The sequence below is a fragment of the Aulonocara stuartgranti genome, assembly GCF_965226115.1.
Source record: "Aulonocara stuartgranti genome assembly, chromosome: 8".
In the NCBI taxonomy this organism is placed as follows: domain Eukaryota; kingdom Metazoa; phylum Chordata; class Actinopteri; order Cichliformes; family Cichlidae; genus Aulonocara; species Aulonocara stuartgranti.
The window spans coordinates 5,642,608-5,665,614 of record NC_138959.1 but is presented as its reverse complement, the minus strand read 5'-3'; the positions used below and the strand labels follow the sequence as shown (position 1 = coordinate 5,665,614).

The 23,007-nt window shown below is 39.2% G+C and overlaps 1 protein-coding gene across 3 annotated transcripts in view; it reads right to left on the bottom strand.

Moving 5' to 3' along the window:
• Nucleotides 1-22,642, bottom strand: part of ormdl3 (ORMDL sphingolipid biosynthesis regulator 3) — a 70,383-nt gene extending 47,741 nt beyond the window's left edge. The window contains exons 1-4 of one of the 3 annotated variants that reach the window (XM_082544972.1): nt 22,280-22,638; nt 21,522-21,726; nt 20,763-20,914; nt 15,556-18,616 (exon numbers count right to left, since the gene is read on the bottom strand). In XM_082544972.1, the coding sequence (XP_082401098.1) occupies nt 18,481-18,616; nt 20,763-20,914; nt 21,522-21,695 (462 nt within the window). In that variant the 5' untranslated portion in view covers nt 21,696-21,726; nt 22,280-22,638 and the 3' untranslated portion in view covers nt 15,556-18,480. Of the gene's footprint in view, nt 1-15,555; nt 18,617-20,762; nt 20,915-21,521; nt 21,727-22,279 lie in introns of those variants that run through there. The other 2 variants (XM_082544970.1, XM_082544971.1) reach the window with 2 other exon arrangements.
• Between the last annotated feature and the right edge of the window lie 365 nt (nt 22,643-23,007).

Sequence of the window (23,007 nt, the reverse complement as noted above, 5' to 3'; positions counted from 1 at the left end):
TCCACCAGGATCTAAGAAATATGACTGAGAGCTGATTCCCTAATGGGAGTGCAAATAGGAGCAGCTTGACCATGGCCTGTCTGCATGATACATGCCAGGTGGATGGACAGGCCACTCATCTTCTCATTGTCAGCTAATCGGCTGCCTGCCATGCCTTGTTTCTAAGTCAGGGCTAATAGTCGGCAGACGGTGTCTTCTGCTCTCCTAACCATCACCCATCACTCTTAGACATATACACATATAATTCCTCCTCACCCCTCTCTACTCTGTCCCCCTCAATCTAAACTCCCACAGGGGAAGAGGCGAGAGCTGTGGTTAGGGTTAAGTGTTGCAGTTATGGTGATGCACGTACATTTTTAATCACACTTATGTCCCTCTTGTAAGGCAGCAGGCTTTTTGGTCTCAGGCTCCACCATTTATATTCAAGCCCACTTCCTACAACTATAGATCATCTGCATTTGGGCAGGCTTTTGAAATTTACTGACTTTAATAGTCAAAGCAATATTCGACTCTGTTAAAGTAAAACATGAAAAGTAATCACAGAGAAAAGTTCCAGTCCATCAGTCTAATGATGATATCTTTTAGCAATATTGAAAAGGTAAGTGATAGGATCAGCCCAATCAATCATTTTGGCAGGTAATATTTTTTTACAGTATACAAATGCAATATTGGTTCATCTAGGGAGCAAATCAGGGAAACTATATTAATGTCTTAAACTTTATTAAATCAAATGAATGTAATAAAATGGGATTTAACTAACTGAAAAAAATTACCATTAAGCAGCTCAAATTTATTTCCCTTGTAGATCACAATTTACAGTCAGTTTTTCAGTGCAGCATCAAAAGGGATTTGAGATTAAGCAATAAAAAACACTGATGGAAGTGAAGACTTTCCACTATAATTCAAAGGGTTTAACAAAAATATTACATCAACCATTTAGCAAGAACCCCCATTTTCACGAAAGTACTGTAAATTGATTATTACAGTTACAACAGGGATTATTTTTAATACTTGGATGCAAACCCGTTTCAGTCAGTGATTATCTGAGGCCTGAAACCAGAGGAGTCATTTACTGTGAAGCACCAACCCTTTAATTTTTATGCTGTGCCCCCCTTTTGTTGCTGGATCCCTTTCATTGTTTTAAATCATCTGCATCCTCCTGTGTTACACCAACCGTCTGTATATCCGCCTTCATTTCACCCATCCTTCTCTGTCACCTTCATCTTTTACTCCTGTCTAGAAGCTCTATCTTTAATAATCTTTGTCCAATATATCCACTGTCCCTCCTCTGTCCCTCTCCACCAGTGTGTGAATGTGAGAGTGAATGAATAGTGGTATTGTAAAGCGCTTTGGGTGCCTTGAAAAGCGCTATATAAATCCAATCCATTATTATTATTATCATTACTGTCCCTCCTCTGGACATGTCCAAACCATTTCAGCCTTGCCTCTCTAACTTTGTCTCTGTGTCTCTGGTATATTTTTTTTCCACTCCTGTCCATCCCGGTCACTTCCAATTTAAATCGTAGCATCTTCAACCCTGCCACCTCCAGCTCCACCTCCTGTCTCCAACCTGGATGTACCAGCACACTTTAATTTACGGCTCAGCTGATACTTTTCCAAGATTCCATGTGGAAATTCTCATATACTCTGTACACAGTTTTTAAATTACTTCACCTTGCCTACATGTGCTACTGCAAGCTGCTTTGCAACCCACTTCCCCATTTTTGAACATAAATAATTGTACAAAGAAAAAGAAAGTTCTTTGATTATAGTGGTCCTGAACTTTAGTTTTGTGGTTTATTGTTAACTTTAATGATTATTCCAGTAATTGTTTGGACTTTTCTTTCATTAAAAATTCTGAGCACCTCTCCAGCCTGCAAATATCTTCTCAAACATTGTATTAAAATTTTAGGAGTCTATACTGGAATGTGGTAATGTTAGGAGTTAGGGTTAGAATTTTAAAAAGATTTAATTATATTTTAAAGAAAATTAAAACACATTTTGTTTTGCTTTGACATTGCTTTATCTAATTATCCCATAATATTTTCACAGAGGAGTGAGGACTAAAGTTACTAACTAGTAGAGGCTTCGAAGTCTGATTCATGTGTAACACTTTTGCTTTCTCCAGGCAAAGCAGCAGGATATTTCTATTCACTGATGTATATGGGAGTTACAGCAGCAGCAGCTTGGCTGACCTTGGTGCTCCTCATGTATCAGCCAAGAACCCAATGTAAGCCCAGGCAGAGGGAAATAATCACTGTGAATAATTTCGTAATGCTTTCACAGAGGAAACTGGTCAGGCAGACAAAAAAAAAGCTTGACGATGTGAAGCATAGAAAAAACATAGAAGGTTTACTGGATGGCAGCGAGACAAAGAGAGGGGATAATCAAAGAGTAATGTAATAATACATAAAACTGTAGTAAAAAGGAGGGATGAATGAAAGAAGGGCCATGCATGATAAAGGGGTGGGGTGATATGGAGGCAGTGCTGTGTCCAGAGTCCTGGGATCCTGCTGCAGTCTGCATTATTCATGGGAAAGCTAGATTCATCCAGGGTGACTTACATAGCTCATCATTTACATGCTATCACTACTGAATTATTTAAATAATGAGTTGTGAGTTTGATGATCCATAAAGCATGGGGTGGGCTCCCTAAGGGGAAACAATGACTAAGAGGTTGGTCACAAGCAGCTATGGCTAAACTAGATTCAGAATAACAGCAATTTACAGTGTAAAGACAAGAGCAGAGAGACGTCTTGAGTAATGCACTGACATTAATAAAGTTGATGTTACACTAGTGACCAGCTGGAGACCATGGCAGGACCAAAATGTATGCGACCGTGTGCAATGAACTTTGAAGTGGATGCTTGGCAGTGAGTTGCTGGCTTCAAAATGACAATAAAATGGCAAGATGAAGTCAGTCTGCTATCACCCTGCGATTAAACAGGCTCAAGTTGTCAAATACATGTGTTTGTGATAATGACTGTGACAAATCAGAGAAAACTGCAAATCTGTGGCCAGATGAACTTAAATTACTTACATTCAGTTTAACCAGAAATTCATATAACTGCAAAGGAAATTCCCCTAAAGTGACATAGTTGCTGCAAGATGGCAATTTAACTGCACAATGACATTGTCAGAATATGACCAGAATACAACGAGCTGGCATCCAGTTGAGTCAAGTCCCTTATTGCAAAGTGACACATTGCAGATGAGTTAGTTTCACTGACTCACTCAGATTGATTGTGACAATCTGTGTTTATAAATTAGACGGAAGTTACTGGCAAACTTTTCCCAATCTGTCTGAGAGCAATTGCAGTCTCCCGCCAGGCGACTTATGCAAATGCCTTCCAACAAAAAATGCCCAACCTTGCTTAATGGTTGAGTCTGCAAAACCGTCATCCTTCAAGAACTTGCAATCAGCCACCCAGTGTGGAAAAATTCAGTGCAATCACCGCTTAACAACCTTCCTAGTCGCAAGGAAGTTTCAATCCCATATTTACTCTAGTGTGACTGAGCCACTACACATCAGACATGAAAGGTAGCTGAACCAAAATCATGTGTCAATCAAGTGTCACACTGAAAATGGCTCAAACATGGTCCAGTATTCATGCCATACAGAGCTCTGCAGAGGCACGTCTACACGCTGTAGCTGTCTGCTGCAGCTGAGCTGTAGCTGTTCTCTTTTCTGCTCAAACAAGCTTTACAGCAAAACAGCATTAAATCTCTGCATAGCATATCATGCACAAGCAACACACTTGTTATAGACTGAAGCCCATCTGCAAAAACTATGTGCTGATTGAATTCCCAAAGTCCTTCTCACACTGGAGCGCTATATATCCAGCATAAGGAAGAGAACTTAAAACACCTAAAGTGCTAAATGTATCTAATCTGGAAGCAACTTTTGGCTTCTCTGGTGCTGAATATCTGCAGCAATCATCTTGTTGGTTTAGGTTGAACAATGAAGATTAACCCATGCTATACCATCTGTGGTATAGCAGATGAAATGTCTGTATCTTGCACTGCATACCTGGATCTTTTCATAATGGAAAATATTCACTCATATTCCAAATCTCGTCATTCCAAATAAAAACAAATAAACAGTCACAGCGTCACATAAAACTCACGTTGTTTCTACAAATCTGCCACAGAAAATACATTAATTTAAAGAACCCACATAAGCAACAGACTGAATCTGTGAACCACATTACTAAACCACAGCAGTTCATCATTCATGTGACATATAATCATAACATCTACCTAAACCTAGGGGGGCATCCAGAAATGGTAACAGTTTCATACCCCACATATATGTGATGAAAGAATCTTTTATACTGGAGTTTTTGGGCTGCACACACACTTGTGGTCCCTGAGGCATTTTAGAGCTTCAAGCGTTGGCAGTAATAGCTTATAGACTGTACACTTTAATGTATGATTATACTGTAGCTCCTTATTGTAAATTATATCCAGGTGTAAAACATAAAAGTGTGTTATAAAGCATGATGGTTTGGCAGAGTAAAGGGAGTAATTCTAAGCTCATTTTATTCATTTTAATATTATGGTCACAGATCTAATGCGTTCTCTGCATCTTCCAGTTTCCCTCTTGACACAAGTCTTCTTACTGTGGCTGCTCTATAAATAAAAATGCACACGTGTAAAGTGAAAGTTTATTCTTTTCAGAAGACCCCATCTTTCAGTAACTACACCTGCGCTCAACATGATTTATCCCTCATGTTGTTGAAGCTAAAGAGAGTAGAGAGCCAGGGAGCAGCAGCGGGAATCCATGCTGAGAAAGAGTACTACGGATGTGATGTTTGCTTTGAGAGTTTGATGGAGAAGCTTGGAGAAGGCCAGAAGGAGTTGCTCTGTGTCTTTGTTGATCAAGAAAAGCATATGATGGGGAGAGAGAGGAACTGCAGAACTTCATGAGAAAGTCAGCAGTGGCAGAGAAGTATGGGAGGTCGGTGCATGAAGACAGTGAGACAGTGGTGAGCTGTGTGGTAGGGGTGACACTGGATTCAAGGTGGGGGTTTGATTACCTCAGGCACAGGCTCTGGGCACTTTCTTGCTTGTGATGGGGATGGACAGGCTGACACATGAGTCTCTATGATGTTTGCAGATGATACTGTCATCTATAGTGAGAGCAGGATGCAGGTGGAAGAGAGTCTGGACAGGCACAGGTATGTGCTGGAAAGAAGAGGAATGAAAGTCAGTATAAGGAAAAGAATACGTATGGAAATGAGAAGGAGACAAGAGAAAAGGTGAACATACAAAGACTGGAAGTGAAGGTATATGAGTTTAAATACCTGAGGTCAACCTCGTAAAGCAGCAGACAATCAACAAGAGAGGTGGAGGAGAGAGTACAGGCAGAGTGGAGCTGGTGCAGACGAGTGTCCTGAGTGATTTACAACAGGATAGCAGTAAAAGTCAAAGGAAAGGTTTGCAAGACGATTGTGAGACCTGCTATGATGTATGGTTTGGAAATTGTGGCCCTGACAAAAAGACAGGAGGTGGCGTAGCTAAAGATGCTAAGATTTGGGTTGGGAGTCATCAGGATGGACTAGATTAGAAGTATATCAGAGGAACAGCACAGGCTGAGTGCTTTAGAGATGATTTGTACATGTGCAGAGGAGGAATAGTAGATATACTGGACAAAGGATGTTGTAGATGAAGCTGCCACACTCAAAAGAGAAAAAAATGAAGGCAGGAGGAAAAAAGAAAGACCTTAGAAGAGGTTCATGCAGTGAAGGATGACACTTCAAAATAGATTGCATTGAATTATAATGTATTCTGGACCTTTGATGGAGGAAATGTTCTATAACTGGATGTCCTTAAATTTTAATTGAATATCCCTGATATAGCAAAACATATTTTACAAAATAATATGCATTTCAAATTTCGGTAACATTTTAAAATGTGTATTTTTAGGAAAGCCAACTATCCAAAGTTCATACAGAACCATCCCATCTAATGCCCTCTGGCAGCAGCTAACAATGGGACTGTCACGGTCTGGCTTGGCACACCGTGGAAGGAGTGGGGAAAGGAGGACTCAGGCGCGGTGCTCAATGTATAAACAGTGTGTTTATTTACAGAGTGGAACAAAAACAACAATAAATCCCCGTGTTCTCCCAGACTCCCGTGTCGTGTCTCTGCGTGAATAGTTCGTGTCTCTGTGCTCTCCGCTCCCGTGTCAGCACCCCCCGGTGCTCGCTGCTCTTCGTGCCTTCCACGCTCCTCCTGCGGGAAACAATAGACGCAGCCGTCAGGACACAAATAACCGCGGGCATACACTTACACACATTACCTCAATTCAATGGGACGACTAACGTGGAGTCTCAAGGAATGATCCCGCGTCGGTGGGAGCTCCAAGACTCTCCTAAGTAGCTCCCCCGACGAGCCCTGATCAGCGGCAGGTGTGTGGCTTCGGGTGTGGCCAGTCCTTCCGCAGGGCCACACCCCTCAGGCCTGCAGGTGGCTGAGCTCCATCCTCCAAGCATCCCCGCAGACATAAACACACACACTCACATCTACAATCATGGAGGAGAGCAGCAGCAATACCAAAATACACAATAATAATAATAATAATAATAATAATATAATACATGACTGCTCAGGGATCCTGGGTCGCCCAGTCCCAGGACCCTGACAGGGACTTGATAATGATGCACAAAACGTACTCTATAGATAAAGCTGCTGATTTGTCCGGATCCATTTATTCGAGGAATGGACAGAAAGCTCGTGTGGCTCAGCACAGATTAAATTATTAATATTCAGCATAACCCTTAAATGAAGAGGGTGAAGCTTTAAACTTTTGTCATCACTAAAAGCAAAAGAGAGATGATGCTTCCACACCAAATGACTGCTCGGATTAATAGCAAATTATCAACAACGATTTAAGTTAAGTGACTTACAGTCATGTCTTGTCTAGTCTTCAAAAACATTAATTCCACCCATCTGATTATGCACTGAAATTCAGTGCAGGGATAAGATATGATAAAGCTGTGAGGGGATAGCTGCAGTAAAAACCTTTCAAGTATAAATCATCCAGTGCAGAGTGGTGATCAAAGGCAGGCAACACGATTCTATATAATAAAAATGCTAGTCGTTCATTAATGCGAACCGTCAAAGTGGGCCGAGTTCAAGATGCTGCTTTTATCTTTGCATTCCCCTTTGAACTACACATACATTCATATTTAGGCAGGTGCATGTTGACATGGCTGAATGCCATTAGCTGGGGAACAGCTTTGTGATCTGATCTGAAAATACAGCAACAACCTGACGATAAATAAGACTACAGTTCTATAATAATATGTGTACATGCAGAGGGGCAGCGGAGTAATCCGAAAGCTGCACAACAAGTTTTCTCTTTCTCTTGTTCTGATCCTACAGGGACACAACCTGGACCACTTAGGAAGATTAAAAAGAATCTATAGACAAGTGGAAACAGGTCCCTGAAAGAGACAGTACGTTCGAACTAAGTGTGATTTGTCTTACTAATACATTCGAAATGCTTTCAGCCTGAACATAGGCCTTCAGAGGCAGCTTTCAGCTTTTTGCATGCTCAGTAATGCAATTGTGGTATAGCAGATGAAATTATCCTTCAGAAGGTACTCGTGATGAGAGCGCAGGGTGTGGGCTCAAGTGCTTTTATGACACACGTTCCAGTTTGTAGTCCTTGAGTCAGAAATGAAATGAAATGAAATTCTAGGGGGAGAATTTCTATAGTCCTGCTGCTACTTTAATCTAAATTTGTCTGAAAAGATGTTTGAAGATATTTAGTTGGAGATGCAATAATCAGGCTTGGATATGGTTAGATTTTACAAGTATTTGGACAATAGCACTGTGGTAGTCTTCAAAGAGAGCACTTCTGTATAAAACATGTACATTTGAATAGTGTATTTTTCGATTTGGTTGTATTGTTTGCTATTTCTTTGCTTTTTATTGTTATTTATTCTACATGCTGCTAACAGGAATCTGTAGTTTATTTTACTACAGGCAGAGTAAGGTTTGGTGCCTCCTAAAAACACCATACAGTGCAAGTGTAAGGACATTTTTTCTATTAAACAATACCGCAAATGCATCTAGTTTTCTCATTATGTTAACACGGTAGCTGGTAATCTGCCGGTGCAGACATCAACCTTATTGTAGCTTTCACAGCTTGGTTGTATTAACTTAAATTGCTCAACCGGGCTTATGTGTTTGTGTAGCAGTTATCCACAATAACACAGCTGAGGAGGGATTCCTGCAATCTGTATTTTTATTTTATAGAGTTATGTTCTTTATGTCCACTATTAAAAAAAGACTGTTTTGTTGCTTTTTCTATTTTTGTTGGTCTTAATGAATTCTGCTCAGACCTGAAAATGCCTTCAGTCACGTGGTTTTGAGTGACCCACAAACACTGTTCCCCTCCTGTCTCCTCCTCTGTTAGCTCACCCTTCCATGTTTTCTCTTTACTCCACAAAATGTGAGAATAACAACACGACAGAAGCGAACACAGCTGCAGACAAAGACTGAGGGAGAACAATACAGCTGACCGTCCTTGAAAAGGCAAAATAAAACGAAACAAAACAAAAATACAAAGCAAGCACAAGATGCTCAGTAAGCCCTAGGTAATTAATTAGGGGTGTTCAGATTTAGTCATGGCTTAATACCCAGCAGTGCAGTGCTAAATTGCAGTGAAGTTAAATCTAATTAGAGCAGTCTCTTAAGCCGTGATGTGTTTTATTTATTGCAGCATTTCTGGAGCATTTTCTTAATTTATGTGGCATTACCATGGTGACCAGCAAATTTTCCACTGCTGGTTTTAAACTCTGAGTGTCACAAAGCCATCATAAATCTTATTATTGGGTGGAATGAGTATGTTAATAATGTAAAACAAGAACAGTTTATGAATATTCATAGTACATGTGATAGATCTGGGTAAGGCTTTATGAGTTGCCACATAAGCCAGACAGCTCATGCTCAAAAACTATTCGTCATCTGAAGGCGTCACTGCGGACGTCCTCGTCTATAAAGGCACAAAAGTGGGTTTCAGACTTTAGTTAAACACTTTTGTTTCGAGGTTCTTTATTACAAGTTTATTCATTTTCATTTTTTTGTTATGAGCGGGAAGACAGACAAGAGGAATTTATAACCAGCCAAGAGTCAGATTTAGATCAGTGAGTGTGTTAACGTGGATAGAAATATCCTGTTTATGGGGCTCATCCAGGCTCATCTGATTAAGCATATCCCCCAGTGTTCCTGCACCTAATTACATTTAAGACTTTTTAAGGGCTTTTTGTTAAAATATGCAATAGTTGTTTGGGTTTTTTTTTAATTATTGTACTTTAAAAATGATGATCTAGTTACATAAAAAATAAATAGTTGGACATCTTAGTTGTTTATTGACATTTATATCATAGTTATACACAGATTTGTGCTTTTCCAGCATATTCTTTTTGGGGGCTTCACATAATGCTGTGTTTTCAGATGCATCTCACTATTATGGACATTGCATCATTGCCTTCACGCACAAGAAATAATTATCAGCCAGGGGACAATAGCACTCAGTTTCACTTTTTTCCCAGTGATTTTTTGGGGGGTTTTGCTTTTAATTGTTGGATACATTTAGTTACCCAAAGGTGATTGGTCATCTTAAAGATCGATGACTTGGGAGTGAAAGCAGAAGGACGTCTTGACATACCAGCAGCTTTAACAATATGGGATTATAGGAGTAAGAACCACCTGGTTATTCAATCAGAAAAGTAATAATTGACAAATTAATACATCATTCATTGACTTTTTATTTAACTTTCATGTACTCGTATCCAAATAAGTGTCGAGCAGCTTTAATGCTACAGAGGCTTCCAGTAACAACTCGCTTCAAAACTGGATGGTGCTGAAACTCGAACAACAAAGCTTCCTGCAGCAAAATCAAATGTCACAACAATCCCACTTTTAGTGTAGAGATGTAGAATGTCTCCTGACAGCCCACAGCCACATCATGACTAGACTCTGACTCATGCTGGAATGCCTCCACTGCTGAAGTTGCAGTTTTTTATCCTCTTGCGTGAAAGAATGAGATACAGGTGGTGAAACTGAGCTTCCACTGAAGGGTGGCGGGCCTCTCCCATAGCAATAGGTTGAGAATTTTTTTTCTGTTGGTAAACTGGAAAGACTGGATTGTGAACACCTTCAGATCCCCCCCTGAAGAGCTGGGAAAATGACCTGAAAGAGTCTGGGTCACTACTTAAACTGCTGTACCCACAATCTGAACCTAGATAAGCACCAGAAGATGGATGCATGCATAGATATTTTAAGAAGGATGGGGTCTCTCTAAATATTGTTAACAACTTTGGAAAGCAGAATGTGTTAATTATATCATCCATCCATTTTTGCTCAAGTGTCTATCATACTAGGTTCCCATGGAGCTTATTCCAGCTGACACAGGCAGAGTGGTGTGGTACACCATGGACTGCCAGTCCATCCTAGTACTAACATAGGTTAACACAGGTTATAATTAACCTACCATGCATTTCTTTGGACTGAGTGAACAAGCTGGAGTACCTGCAGAAAACCCACAGAGGTGCAGGAAGAACGTCCAAACTCCTGTTTTTGTCATATGATACAATGGCGACTAACCCCACCAGCTCATTTCTGGACTTCATATTCAAATCGCTTTTTTCAGGTATGAGAAAATAAACATAAATAGTTTTTGTTCACTATGAATGTGACGTTTTATAGAGTTTGACAGAGCAGTCAGAGAGACTGTAGAGAGAGCTTAAGAAAGTCTAGGGGCAAACTCTTTAAACCCCACGGTGCATTTCAATGGCAGGAGGGCAGTGTTTACAGGGACGTCATCTCCTGTTGTCCGTCCCGTCCTTGGCTTTCTCAAAGACCCTGCGGGGAATCCAGAGCTCATAATTAATTGATCCAGTTCTTGTTTGATTCTATTTATAGTTAACCACTTCCACACATCAAGACATCCTTCTTCCCTATGACATGAAACTCTCAACACCCTTGATCAACGCATTATTATCTGGTGGAAGCTTGTCAAGGTCACAGCAGGGCAGCTGAGAAATGAATCTCGAGTGCATTGTGTTTTATGAGACCCAGCACTGTCACATCCACAGGAAAACCAAGCGTATGCAGTGGGAGCCTCACAACATGGAGCATGCATATTTCAAAATGTTCAATTTGAGGAGACACGTGCCCCCTCGGTTGCAGAGGGCTTGATGGGCGCACTGCATTTCTGGTCGGGAAGTCATCCATACTTAATGAGGTTGTTGGTTGTTTGGCAGTCATGTGACTTTGTTTTCCTCCAAAGAAAAAGGCAGACATGCTGCCTCTTTGGGATGAGCAAAAACTTATTTTTGAAGTTGTGAGTTAACATAAAATAGGGGAAATTAAACATGCATACAAGATCAGAGGGTCATTGGGTTTCATAGATGTTTCAGACATATTCATTTACATTTCTGCAGCAGTGCGAGAAAACAGGCATGAGACACATAAGTAATCATAAGGTAATCACTGCCCACCACCTGACATCCACAGATCACATTTTCTCGGTTAAATCTGGTCAGCCAATCACGATTTTTAAAAATATGTCTCCTTCAACCTGCTTGAAAAGTGAATGTTTAATTTTCTGATGATAGCAGGTTTAAAAGATCTCTAAATAGTAAATACTGTCAAATCTAAAATCAGGTTACAGTAAATTTCAAAAGGAAAACTTTATCATACGTCTAGATCAGACCTAGCTACTGTTTAAAAATTAAACAAACATATTTAAGTTTAGTTTTGATACAAAATTGATACGAATTGTTTTGAGGTTGTGAAAATGTTAAATAGACACATAATGTTCCCACCAGGTAACACAAATATTAGCTCGTGTCTTATGCAACGAGACATAAAAGCTGTTTTGTGTGTGTTTCATTCTGTGTATAAAAGGCTGTAAAAACACAAAATATTTCAGAATATATTACAGAAAATTTCAAATCTGTTGGTTCTAGGAGTCAGAGGTGCTAAGGAGGATGAGTGCACTTTCATAAGAGATGTGTTTTTCTACACATTTTTCACAACTGAAAATACTTTTTTTTACTTTACATCAAATCTTAACATTATATCTTTGAGTCTTGCATCCTCTAAATATATTCAGTTATTAAAAATCTTAATTCACGTTAATTAGCGGTACTTCTAAAATAATAAAAACAAATAAAATGTTCAAAATAACAATAAAATATGTTAAAAGTAAGATTTCTCATTCTGCAGAAATGTGGTTTCTGTCATCAAAAAAAAACATACATTAAAGGTAACAACATTCATTAACTAAATAAGCTTCAAATGAGTGTTATTCTAAATTGTTACATTTACATGTGAGCAGCACTTTTCTGTTGTAGTTGGTTGAGGCGGAAGTAGTTTTAATTTACTGCCCTCGGTAAATCTCAGTGGCCAGTTTTGAGATGGTAGGGGAAGAAATGGAATTTATGTAAATAAATATTACAAATAAAAATATTGCAAAGTTAAATGATTGTTTTTAATTCAATTAAACAATCTTAAAAGGGTTAGAGTGGTTAAATAACTATAACAAACTAACTTGGACAAGTAACTAATATCAATATAGTAATTTTATGACTTGGTTGAACAATAAAGGTTCAAACTGTAAGAATATATCTTTATCAGATTTAATCAGTGATTCAGTATGATAACTTTCACCCTGTGAGACATGACTCCTCTGACTTTATGAGCATATACAGTGCAGTACAGTGTAGTAAATCCCAAAATAAGACAAACCCTGATATTCATTGACTGGAACTACAAGGTATTGAATTCCCAACATGAAACAAAAGGATCAAATAAATGTTGACACTATAAATAAACAGCTCCGATATTTTTACTTCACACTGCGTATGTTTAACATGGCAGATATCTACATCCTTTACTTCCTCTGCTAACAAATATTTTTTATAATTTGCGTTCACGCGTCCATACAAAGTGACAAATGTTAGCTTGGATTAAGTGTTAACTGTCAGACAAATTTAACACCTTTTCAAGGAGAGCGATGAGAAGAAAGAAGTCGCTACATTTCTATGACACTGTAAATCAGCGTAAATAAGGGAATGAACAGAGAAGAGAAAACCTCTTGACAAAAAGAGAGAAAGACCAATAATCTCCGCCTTGAGGTTTTTCTATTTATAGAGGCAGAACGTCTCTTCATATTAAGGTCAATGGCAGCTATTTGCTGCCCTCTACTGTAGAAATACAGACTGGCTTTTTTCAGGTGTACTTACTGTAGCATATTTGTTTTTGCTTTGTGTTTTTTAACTGCAGAATTCTTTATACGTATTTTGTTATTTGGTACACTGTGCACATAATATATGGCCCAGATTTTAACTGCATAGCCCAGAACATAATAACATTTTTTTTTTTGCATAAACTCTGGGTCACACATTCACATTTGCCCTATGCACTGGTCTCTTTGGCCTCAAATGGAGTGTAAAAAGAATATGAAAATAGCAAGATGAGCCAAAGCATCCTGAGACAAACATTTTAGAATAGATTCATTATTATCATCAAGCCCTTAAAAGTAAAGCAATACTTGAGAGCCACAGCTTTCAGACTGGGAAGCATGGTGGTGTGCTGTCCCATTCCCTATGACAGCTGGGACAGGCTCCCTGCAATACAGAACTGGATAAGTGGAAAGTTTTTCAGACTTCAGGAAAAGTTATTATAGTTAACTAAAACTAAAACTAAACACTAAAAATAGGTCAAAAAAGATTTTAGTTAACTAAAAGAAAAACTAGACCTAGAAACTAGAAAACTAACTGCAATAAAAAATGTAGAGGAATTACCCTCACTGTAGTTTTAGGCTTATAAAAATACTTTTTAAAAAAGAAAGCACTGTTTTTATTGTAACACTTGCACTGATTTTCCTAAACCTCTGCCTGTTGCCTGACATTTGTCCTCCTTACAATAATTAAAAAGCCATTTACTGCGTCTGTCATCTTAAACGAGTTAGTCCCAATACGGCTTTGTTTTTGCTTTAAGGTAACTGACCTTTTAAAATAATGCTAATTTTCATATAGTTTTGTTCATCTTAAGTTCCTCTTATTTTTTGTAGCATAACAACACAGAAGGCCTTTATGCAAATTTATGCTAAAACACATACAGGTAATTGTGATAAATGTCACGACTGGGGGGGGCACGTCTGCATGAACATCGGGTAGTAGTCATCATTAAAAAGAAGCACGTGATCAACATACTGGATTTTACTGATGTAGTACTAGGATATGAGCAACAAAGAACAAGTCGTTCAACTATTTCTATCAAAAAAATACAATGTTTGGACGAAACATTTACCTCCCAGGTATAACTTTAATCATGATTTCAACTCATGTTTAAAGAAGACTTTAAATCTATTCAACATAAATGGGTGGGATGCCATTGCATATCTGCTTAACACCAAATAAAAAGCTTATTTTGCCCCTAAAATGAGGATTTATATTGTTATGACTTAAATCATTTGATTGCTTTCATATAATGTGTGACACCCTGCTAATTTACTGCCTCGTAATACCTCACTGTTACTTTCACTTACTGAATGTTTAAACAGCCCCCGGTGTTGTTTAACAGGGTGAGCACTGTACAGCGTCAGTATCAGCTTGCAATGGGGGAAATGAAGACCATAGATTTAATTTTTGATTTGATGCATAGGTTTACTATCAGGTAGAGTTGACAGAAAGTACAAAGAAGTACTGTTTCAAGCTGCAGAGTTTAGGACAATCATTCAGATTGAATAACCTGATGCACTGCACAGCTTTCAGGAGGTGCATTGCAAGAGTTACTACTCTCAGGCATTTTCTACAAACCCTTGTACCTGCAAAGACAAAGTACAGAATATAGCACAAAATATCACATCTATGCACAATTCTGAAAGTGTTTCCTGCTTTTATTAAGTACAATTTTCAAAAAAAAAAAAAAAAAAAAAAAAAGTACAATTTTCATTTTTCCTTTTGTGCAAACTCTATTGTACTGTAAGGACTAACTAGTCATGATGTTAAGCAACCTAAAAGTCTGAACTAAACTCCTGCAAACACGTCATGGAGGAGGCATGTCAGTACATTGTAGTCACTGAAAAAGGTGTCCTAAATACAGCCTTTCTCTTTTTGATGAGCAGTAATCCATCTGATGCTTACATCTGTGTTTAGAGTCAACACTCAACCTTCTTGAGAGCCCTGGATGTGCAAACAAAAGTTAAGCACAGCCACAACAAGACAGGAGAGGCTGTCTCACACCATGTTGTGCCTGTTGTACATACTGAAAAGCACACAAAAAATGATGAGCACAATGCTTCGTCTTACCAATTCCTTTACAGATCCAACACATTTTCTGCATTTTAATTAAACGCCAGAAAACGAGGACACGGCGGCACAAATACGCAGTACAACAATGAAGGATTTTGAGATGATGCTTGAAAAACATTGTATTTAGAGTCAAGCGCTCTTACAGAAAATGGCTTTGCAATGTCCTTCAAAAACAAAGCAAGTACACTTTTTTAAAAAAGAAAATCAAACCAGGAGCTACAAGCGCAACTTTTCACATTTAATCAACATTCAGTTTATCCGATGTTCTCAAACAGTCTGATAAAAAAAAAGTAAATGCATTGTCATCTTGTGCTGTAGCAAGTCTTACAATGAAGCCCTTTAGAGTAAGAATACATCTGAAAACATGATGAAGGCTCGGGCAGATCAACTATTATGTACACATACGTGAACTCTTTGGTTCTATGATCCATGTTTGATTCATTTATTACTTTTTTCCAATTTAACACACTTAATAAAATGAATGTTTTCATGTTTTGCAGTGACAGCGTGAACCACAAATCTAAGGAAAATATGATTCTGCTACATTTACTACCGCTGCCACTCTAAGTCATTTTAAATATTAGATCTATACTTGCTCTTGCTTCTACTACTGCTAAAGGGCACAATAGTGGTTTAACTATTAATCTATACATTTTTATTTTTTCAATTCATAACAGATTTGAATGGATCCTCGTATCCCAGCACAGAATAGACGTTCCCCTCTGATTGAACATCTGGTATCGTAAAATTGAGTTCAAAAGAAGAAATGTAAAACATAATTTTACCTCGAATGAGAATTAAGATGAACTATTATACAGTTTAGTCACCTTTAAACGAAATCCATGTTTGAGCTCATGTTTCATTCCCTCTCTGCCTGTCCCCAACTAATCAGTACCATTTATCAATTTCAGAGGTCAAATATGAAATGATGCTTCTTCAAACCATAGTCTGTATTCATTTTCCAGCTCTGGCCATCTGCGGTTTTTGCTCCAGGAAAAATTAAACCTGGCAATAGTTTTGACAAACATATATGAATTGTGTCTTCTTAAAGACAAATCAGGTCAAGACAACTGTTTGTGTAACTGAATCAAAGCACTGTTGTGCACGTGATACACAGCCCACAGTAACTCAAAGACCCTGAATGCTTACGATGAGGCCTGCTTTGGCCTTTCACTGACAAACGAAATGAAAACGAAGAAACATGGCGGATTTGAAAAGATGCACTTTCACTGTATTTCTCCGAAAATTGCAACCAGTGTTTTTACTGTAATGCAATGACCTCTTTTAGCACATAGGACTAGTAGAAGTGGAGATTTCAATCAGATGACGAGGAAGTACTTGATATTCTTAAAAGATCTGGATCGTACCTACTTTAAAAATCTTATGCAGCTATTTTCTTTAGTGTCTCCTTTTTCTATCCTTTTTCTTTCAGTCCACAAACTGTTCTCATTAGCCTCGTTTCCAGCACCAGCTAATTTCAGAAAACAATCAAACGGGAGACGGAGTAAGCTAAAAACATGATAAAAAAAGTGTAATCTAAAGCAGTTCATGAGACAGGTAGTTACAGAAGAGCAACACAAAGAAAAATCAAGAGTGAAAACTCGACTTCAAGTAGCCAGAAGCATCCTCCATTAAAAACTACCTAAGGTGATATTGAATGTAAGCCCTAGGCCACTGTTTGACTACTGCTTGGCTATTTTTTCCCCGAATTCAGGATCAAAACTAGGCTTAACGTAAACGAATACCAGCTCTCTGAGGAGAATTTTGAAATACATTCCAGAGGGTGATTTGGACATTTCTATCCCATATTAACAAGTTTACTTCTACCTAATCAAAATCTTACACTGGAGAATAAAGCACAGCCATAAAAAAGTCAGTAAAATTTATGTTATGGAACCTGCTAACAATCCTCACCTGCAACTCCACCCAATGTAATGCAAGAGAAATGAAGCACACCACATCCTAAATTCATTTTTCAAACCTTTGAAAAGTCCTTTTTGTACCAAATATCTGGCCTAGATCCAGATCAGGATGCTTTATGAAGAAAGCATTAAAGAAAAATGGCAGCTACAGCTGGCAGACAAAGTGATTAATCCCGCTTTGCAAGGGTTTATTTTTCTATCTTTGTCCTGAGTGCTTTATTGTTGCATTGTTTTCATCATTCTGGAGGATTTTTAATTCTTAGGTAAATGAAAGCATCCGTGCTACAGTGCATCAGACTGCACAAAGCGTACCTAATAAACATAGAACTCAGTATGCAATCTGCTGACTGGTCTGAGCTGCAGACACAGCTGACTCATGCTCAACATACCAGATCCTGAGTACTTTTACAGAGCAGGAACAAACATGTGTGAACATATTTTGCCCATCTCCAGAGCCAGACTGCAGGACCTTTGGATAAGTCAGATCAGTCGAGTGCTTTTGCACACAGACTGGAGGTTTGCAGCGCACAAACCAGGACAAGAGGTGTCCAAATAAGGAAATGGTCAGATAAAAATAAAGGCTGCTTAACTTTCCAATCTTGGCCCTGAGCAGAACAGCGAGGGCTAAATATAAAATCTCATGGTTTCTTGTGTCTCGCTTCCGCTGCACTTCACAGGTCCCCTACCATTTCATTAAACTATTGTTGCTCTCCTCTAAGCTCAGAAACCTCAAGGAAGACGAAGCTACACGCGAGAGTGAAGCTGAATAAATACAGCAGCGTATCATTACATACAAAATAACTTTGATTACTGCCTCAGTGTGCCAGTAGTGTAAAATGGCACACCACATTTGTACAACTACATTGTCCTGTTCCCCCGGCACTTGTCACATTTGAGAACGTCTACAGAAATGTACACAATACTTTGAGAAATCCTTTTAAAATGTCTCTGGAAAAATCACGAGGCTCAAAGAAGATTTTCCACAAATAATCACAACTGAACACTTTCCCTTTGTGCTCTCTAGTGTTTTGTGTCTCCGTCCTGGGGTTTGGTACCATGGCAGTATGCTCAATAGGCTTTATTTAGAGTGCTGCTCTGCAGAGTGAGGCGCCAAACGACCACAGATCCCAATGTTTCTGCAGCCAAATCAGAAGCTTGATACTCTGTGTGCTCTCAGCAGTCCACAGGGACACAGGAAGGAGGAGTCCTCTTCTGCTGTGTCAGTACTTATTAATCCCAAAGATCCTCACACCGTGCAGCTGGGGCAGCTTGGGAATGAGTACCGTGAGCAAGGAGACAGTGTTGACAACAAAATGGGCCCGATCGTATTTGGTGTAGAAGCTGGTTAATATATACCTGAATCAAGAATAGGCACAAAAAAGGAGAAGATTACAATGAGCAAAGGACATAAAGCTTATGTCTAGATTTCTCTCTGCTGGTGTGAAAGCAAGGCAGTCTGTTAAAAGCCTGAAGAAAACCACAATGTCTTTATAAAATGTCACTCTATGTATAAAAAAACCTTTCACTTAGTTTTATTCTGCCAATCACACCCAGATGTTTCCTAACTCCCAAAAGCTGTGCCAGCAGTTGTCCTGTGAGACCATTTTAATGTGCCAAACAACAGAATTACAACACTGGTAATGAGCAAATGAGTTGATATGAGAATCTGTAAGCCTAAATCTACATTAGGCTTCCAAGCACCAACAAGCTAAAAAGTCCATCTAATTTAATCCCAGCATGCATGTTAGGCTAACTGATGATTCCAATTTTGACGAGGATGAGAAGCAGATAAAACACTTAAAGTGGTTTATGAATATGAGATGATTTATCTGAAGTTCGCGAGCAGGACCACATAAACATTCCCTTTTGAGTCTTATCTACAGATGCCCACTTGTCCCACACAGCAGTTGTTCTCCTTGCTCTCCCTCCCCTCTTCCTCTGTCTGTCATCCTCTCTCAGAGGTTTCAGGGGACTTAACTGGCTCAGGAGCCACTGCCCATCCTCAAGAGGCCTCAAGAGGCCTTCCACACACTGCAGTCTCTGGTCAAGCTCTGTCTCGTTATCAATAAACGGTTTTTTCATTTGCATTTGGGGTGGTTAGAATGGTCTAAAGATCTAAGGCTAGATTTCATGTATAACACAATATATTTGTTCATAAATAGTAAATATTCTATTACCTATTCAATATTTCTACATTCAGTGATGACACCTAATCAACATATCTATAAAGCTTCCGTTTATCACAGAAATTTTTCAACTTACAACAATCTGAAAAATTATTTGTAGAATTGAACCTTCGGCCACAATTCAACCCAGCCTGCGACATCATAAAAAGTAAAAGTAGTGGGGCATATGAGGAAGATGTAAGCTAGTTTTTTATTGTAACCTCAGAGGAAACCAAAGTAAAATATGAGAAGTAAAAACAAACGGCGGCTTATAGAGTTTACCAGAATTCAGCAATGTGTGCATCTGATTTCACAGTTCTTCATCATGTGGTCCTACACTTGTTTTATTGATTATTTATCATTTTTATTATGGCCCCCTGAAAAAAACAAAAGAACCACATACATACCACATCCATGTATATAAACTCGGCTTGTGTGCTGGCTGTATGTTTGCAGAGTTGTGTTAATCCTGGTGAGATGGTGGAATAAATAAAACTATGTTGATTTAATATGAGTCGCACTTTTAGGTGTGGCAGTAAGGGATTTTTGTTAAGTGAGAATGATGAATTGCATTTCCTGCTCTCAGCGGAACAGGTAAGGACATGTACAAAAACACTCCCAGAAGATTTCAGCAGATGTGTAGCCATTACATCTGGAGTCTAAAGACTGACCGCTCACTTCTTCCTGCTGGCAGTGGTTGCAAAACAAAATGACAAAGAGCCCCTTTAAATAAGTGCAAAAACAAAGTCCACACCTGCAAAAGCGCTATCGCTACAATGTTCGTGCTGAGCTGGCAAATAAACCCTGGGGAAGCAGAGTGCTTCCTGTAAACTGAACTGTGGTGGTTAATAAGGACAGAAAAAGGCCAAGAAAGCAGCAAGCGGCACTTCTGCAACCACTGTGCCCCTTCTCAATTTGCAGGCTTGGCTAATAAGGGAGCAGCGTGTATGCTAATCAATCCACACTCACACCAAAGGAAAATAAGCGCTGAATTTTATAATGCAGCATATATTTTTCCACTGAGGTATAAGTGTGTGCAAGTTCACTCTGAATAAAAGGTACTGGCATTATGATTAAGCCACAAACACACAGGTTCATTCAAAGAGAGCTGCTTTTGCTTTAGGCCTGTCACACACAAAAGTGCTGATGGATGACACGGTAGTGAGACGTGTCCTTGTCAGAGAACTGATGACCTACTCTGGTTGTCATTTCCTGTCTACACTCTCCTTAGACCTAACATACTTGCTTAAGGTATTGTCCCATTATATTGTCCTCTATGGTTTTCTGCGGTCCTCAAAAAGCCGCATTAAACAGAAAAGCAGAGGAATGCAACTTACAGGACAATAGGTGTGATGGTGAGGAACTTCCGTGAAGCCGTAAACTGCACACCGTAGTCCATCTGCTCCCAGTGTGTAAGGAGGCGAGCTTTGCCTTGATCAGGGGTCTCGAAAGGTGTCCCTTTGACTGTATGAAGAAGCAGGTACATGCACTACAGAGAAGGGGAAAAACAGAACACTGTTGCCACACATGATTGCCACACTAGTGGATTATTGATATGTGAATACAAGAATAAACTTCGTTAAGTACAAAATCTTCCAGGAAGTTAACTTACTAAGGTCTTCCTCTTCTTCTTCTTTTAAAATAAATCTAAATCTACTGTAAAGCTCATAAGTAAAAGTCAGATGTGTTCTCAATAGTAGGAACACTTTTAAGCTGCATGATGAAACAGCCCATGCCTCAACTAGCAAATTCACTTGTGTAACAGGATCACGGTGTGGTTGCGCTCTTCTCAAGAAATGTGGGCCTGTCCAAGTTGGAAAGAAAAAAAAAAGGAACTATGAAAAAACAACAACAAAAAACAAGAAGCTTGTTAAAGAATCACCTCATTAACCAAAGGCATGTCTAAGAGCAGTGAAGCAGCAAGCAGTTGTGTCTCTGACTCAGCTCTCAACTTACTCCCATTCACCACATCCTAAACCTCTTTACTGTGCTGCACGTGCCCTCGACTTGATTTGACCTGACTTGACCTAGTCAATAAAGGTTAAGGCAAACTGTGGCAGTGCTGGTCCTTTGAGGGACACCACTACACCACTAACCAGATTATGGATGAGGTTGGTGAGGGTCCAGACCACGGGCACACTGGCAAAGGGGATGCTCAGCAGGATGATATGAAGGAGGCCGATGCCCAGGATGTAAGACAGCCACATACCCCGGCTGTTCATCACTCGGGTGTTGGGGTTAACCTCACTGTGTGCTGTTCCCACGTTCATGATGGCGGCGGTAAGACTGTGTAACTGTCTCCTGAAACAAAAACCAAAGATGTTACCTTCTGACCATCTACAACCTCTAATGGTAAGCAGTCATATTTAAAGGGTTATACAGACACCTGTAGTGAACTCAACTAAAAGAAAATGAATCATGTAGCTTGGTTGCCCTTAAATGAAACTGCATAAAGGAAAAGAATTACTTCTATGTATTACTATGTATTGCAATAAAGCAACAGTAGGTTATATGATGGCTTTAACCTGACATCTGCAAGCCAATCAGATGCCTTTGCCGTGGTATAAATAAAGAAAACATTAAAATATGATCAAATGAGATTTACACATTTTAAGAAGTAGCCTTGTGCGTGAATAAAGCTGGTGTCTACTGGTTCAGTAGCAACTGATTGACTAGAGTAAACAATGTCGCAAGCGCTGATCATTCCAGCATGCTCTTTTGCAAGTTGTCTGGAAACATCACTGGAGACAATTGATCCTTAAAAAGATCTTGAAGTGAAGCATGGAAGCAAAAACAGCAAAAAACAAGAAAAGTTCAAATGCGTTGGGTTAATTAATGAAATCATTGTGCTTACTGCAGAGAAAAATGGCTTCAACTCCGACCTTTACGGGCACTACTCCGTTATCACAGTTTTTCCGTTATCGATGGCTTCAGTTATGTAACTAATACTATCCCTGTGCGGCTGATGAGTCTGCGGGGCTTCCATTAGTCGCCCGGTTCCCCTCCTTCAGTTCCGAACGTGTCTCTAAGCCCTACGGTCCACTCGTGAACACGCAATCCATCGAGACGCGTCCACTTTTCTTTCGTCTTCTTTTAGCCAACAGCTGGTGACAACACAGCACGGTCCACGGTGTTACGTCATCGTCGCTCTCTCTCGGCACACGTTTCGGCGGAGTTTTTTTGCTCCTCGCAATTTTCTGTGATAAGTCATGTTCGAGTCACGTGAGCTGATCTGGCCAATCACAGCGGAGTGCGCTGAAAATACGTAGCTACGTCTCCCTGACGTCAGGGCAGAGGAGGAGCTCAGGGAAAAGTGATTGACACTTATAAGCTACGTTTAATAACAGGAGTCCTGATTTTTAAAACGAGGAGATATGGTTTATGCAATTAAATTGCTTATATTTTTATTTTTAAACAAACAAAAATAACTATCTAAATAAATAAATAAATAAAAACGTTGTGGTTCTGATCACAAAAAACTAAAAAATATATGTAAAATAATTTTATTATTGTATTATTAATAAAATAATTGCCTTACAGTTAAGTATATGATACTAAATCCATTTATAGCAGCACCTTTAC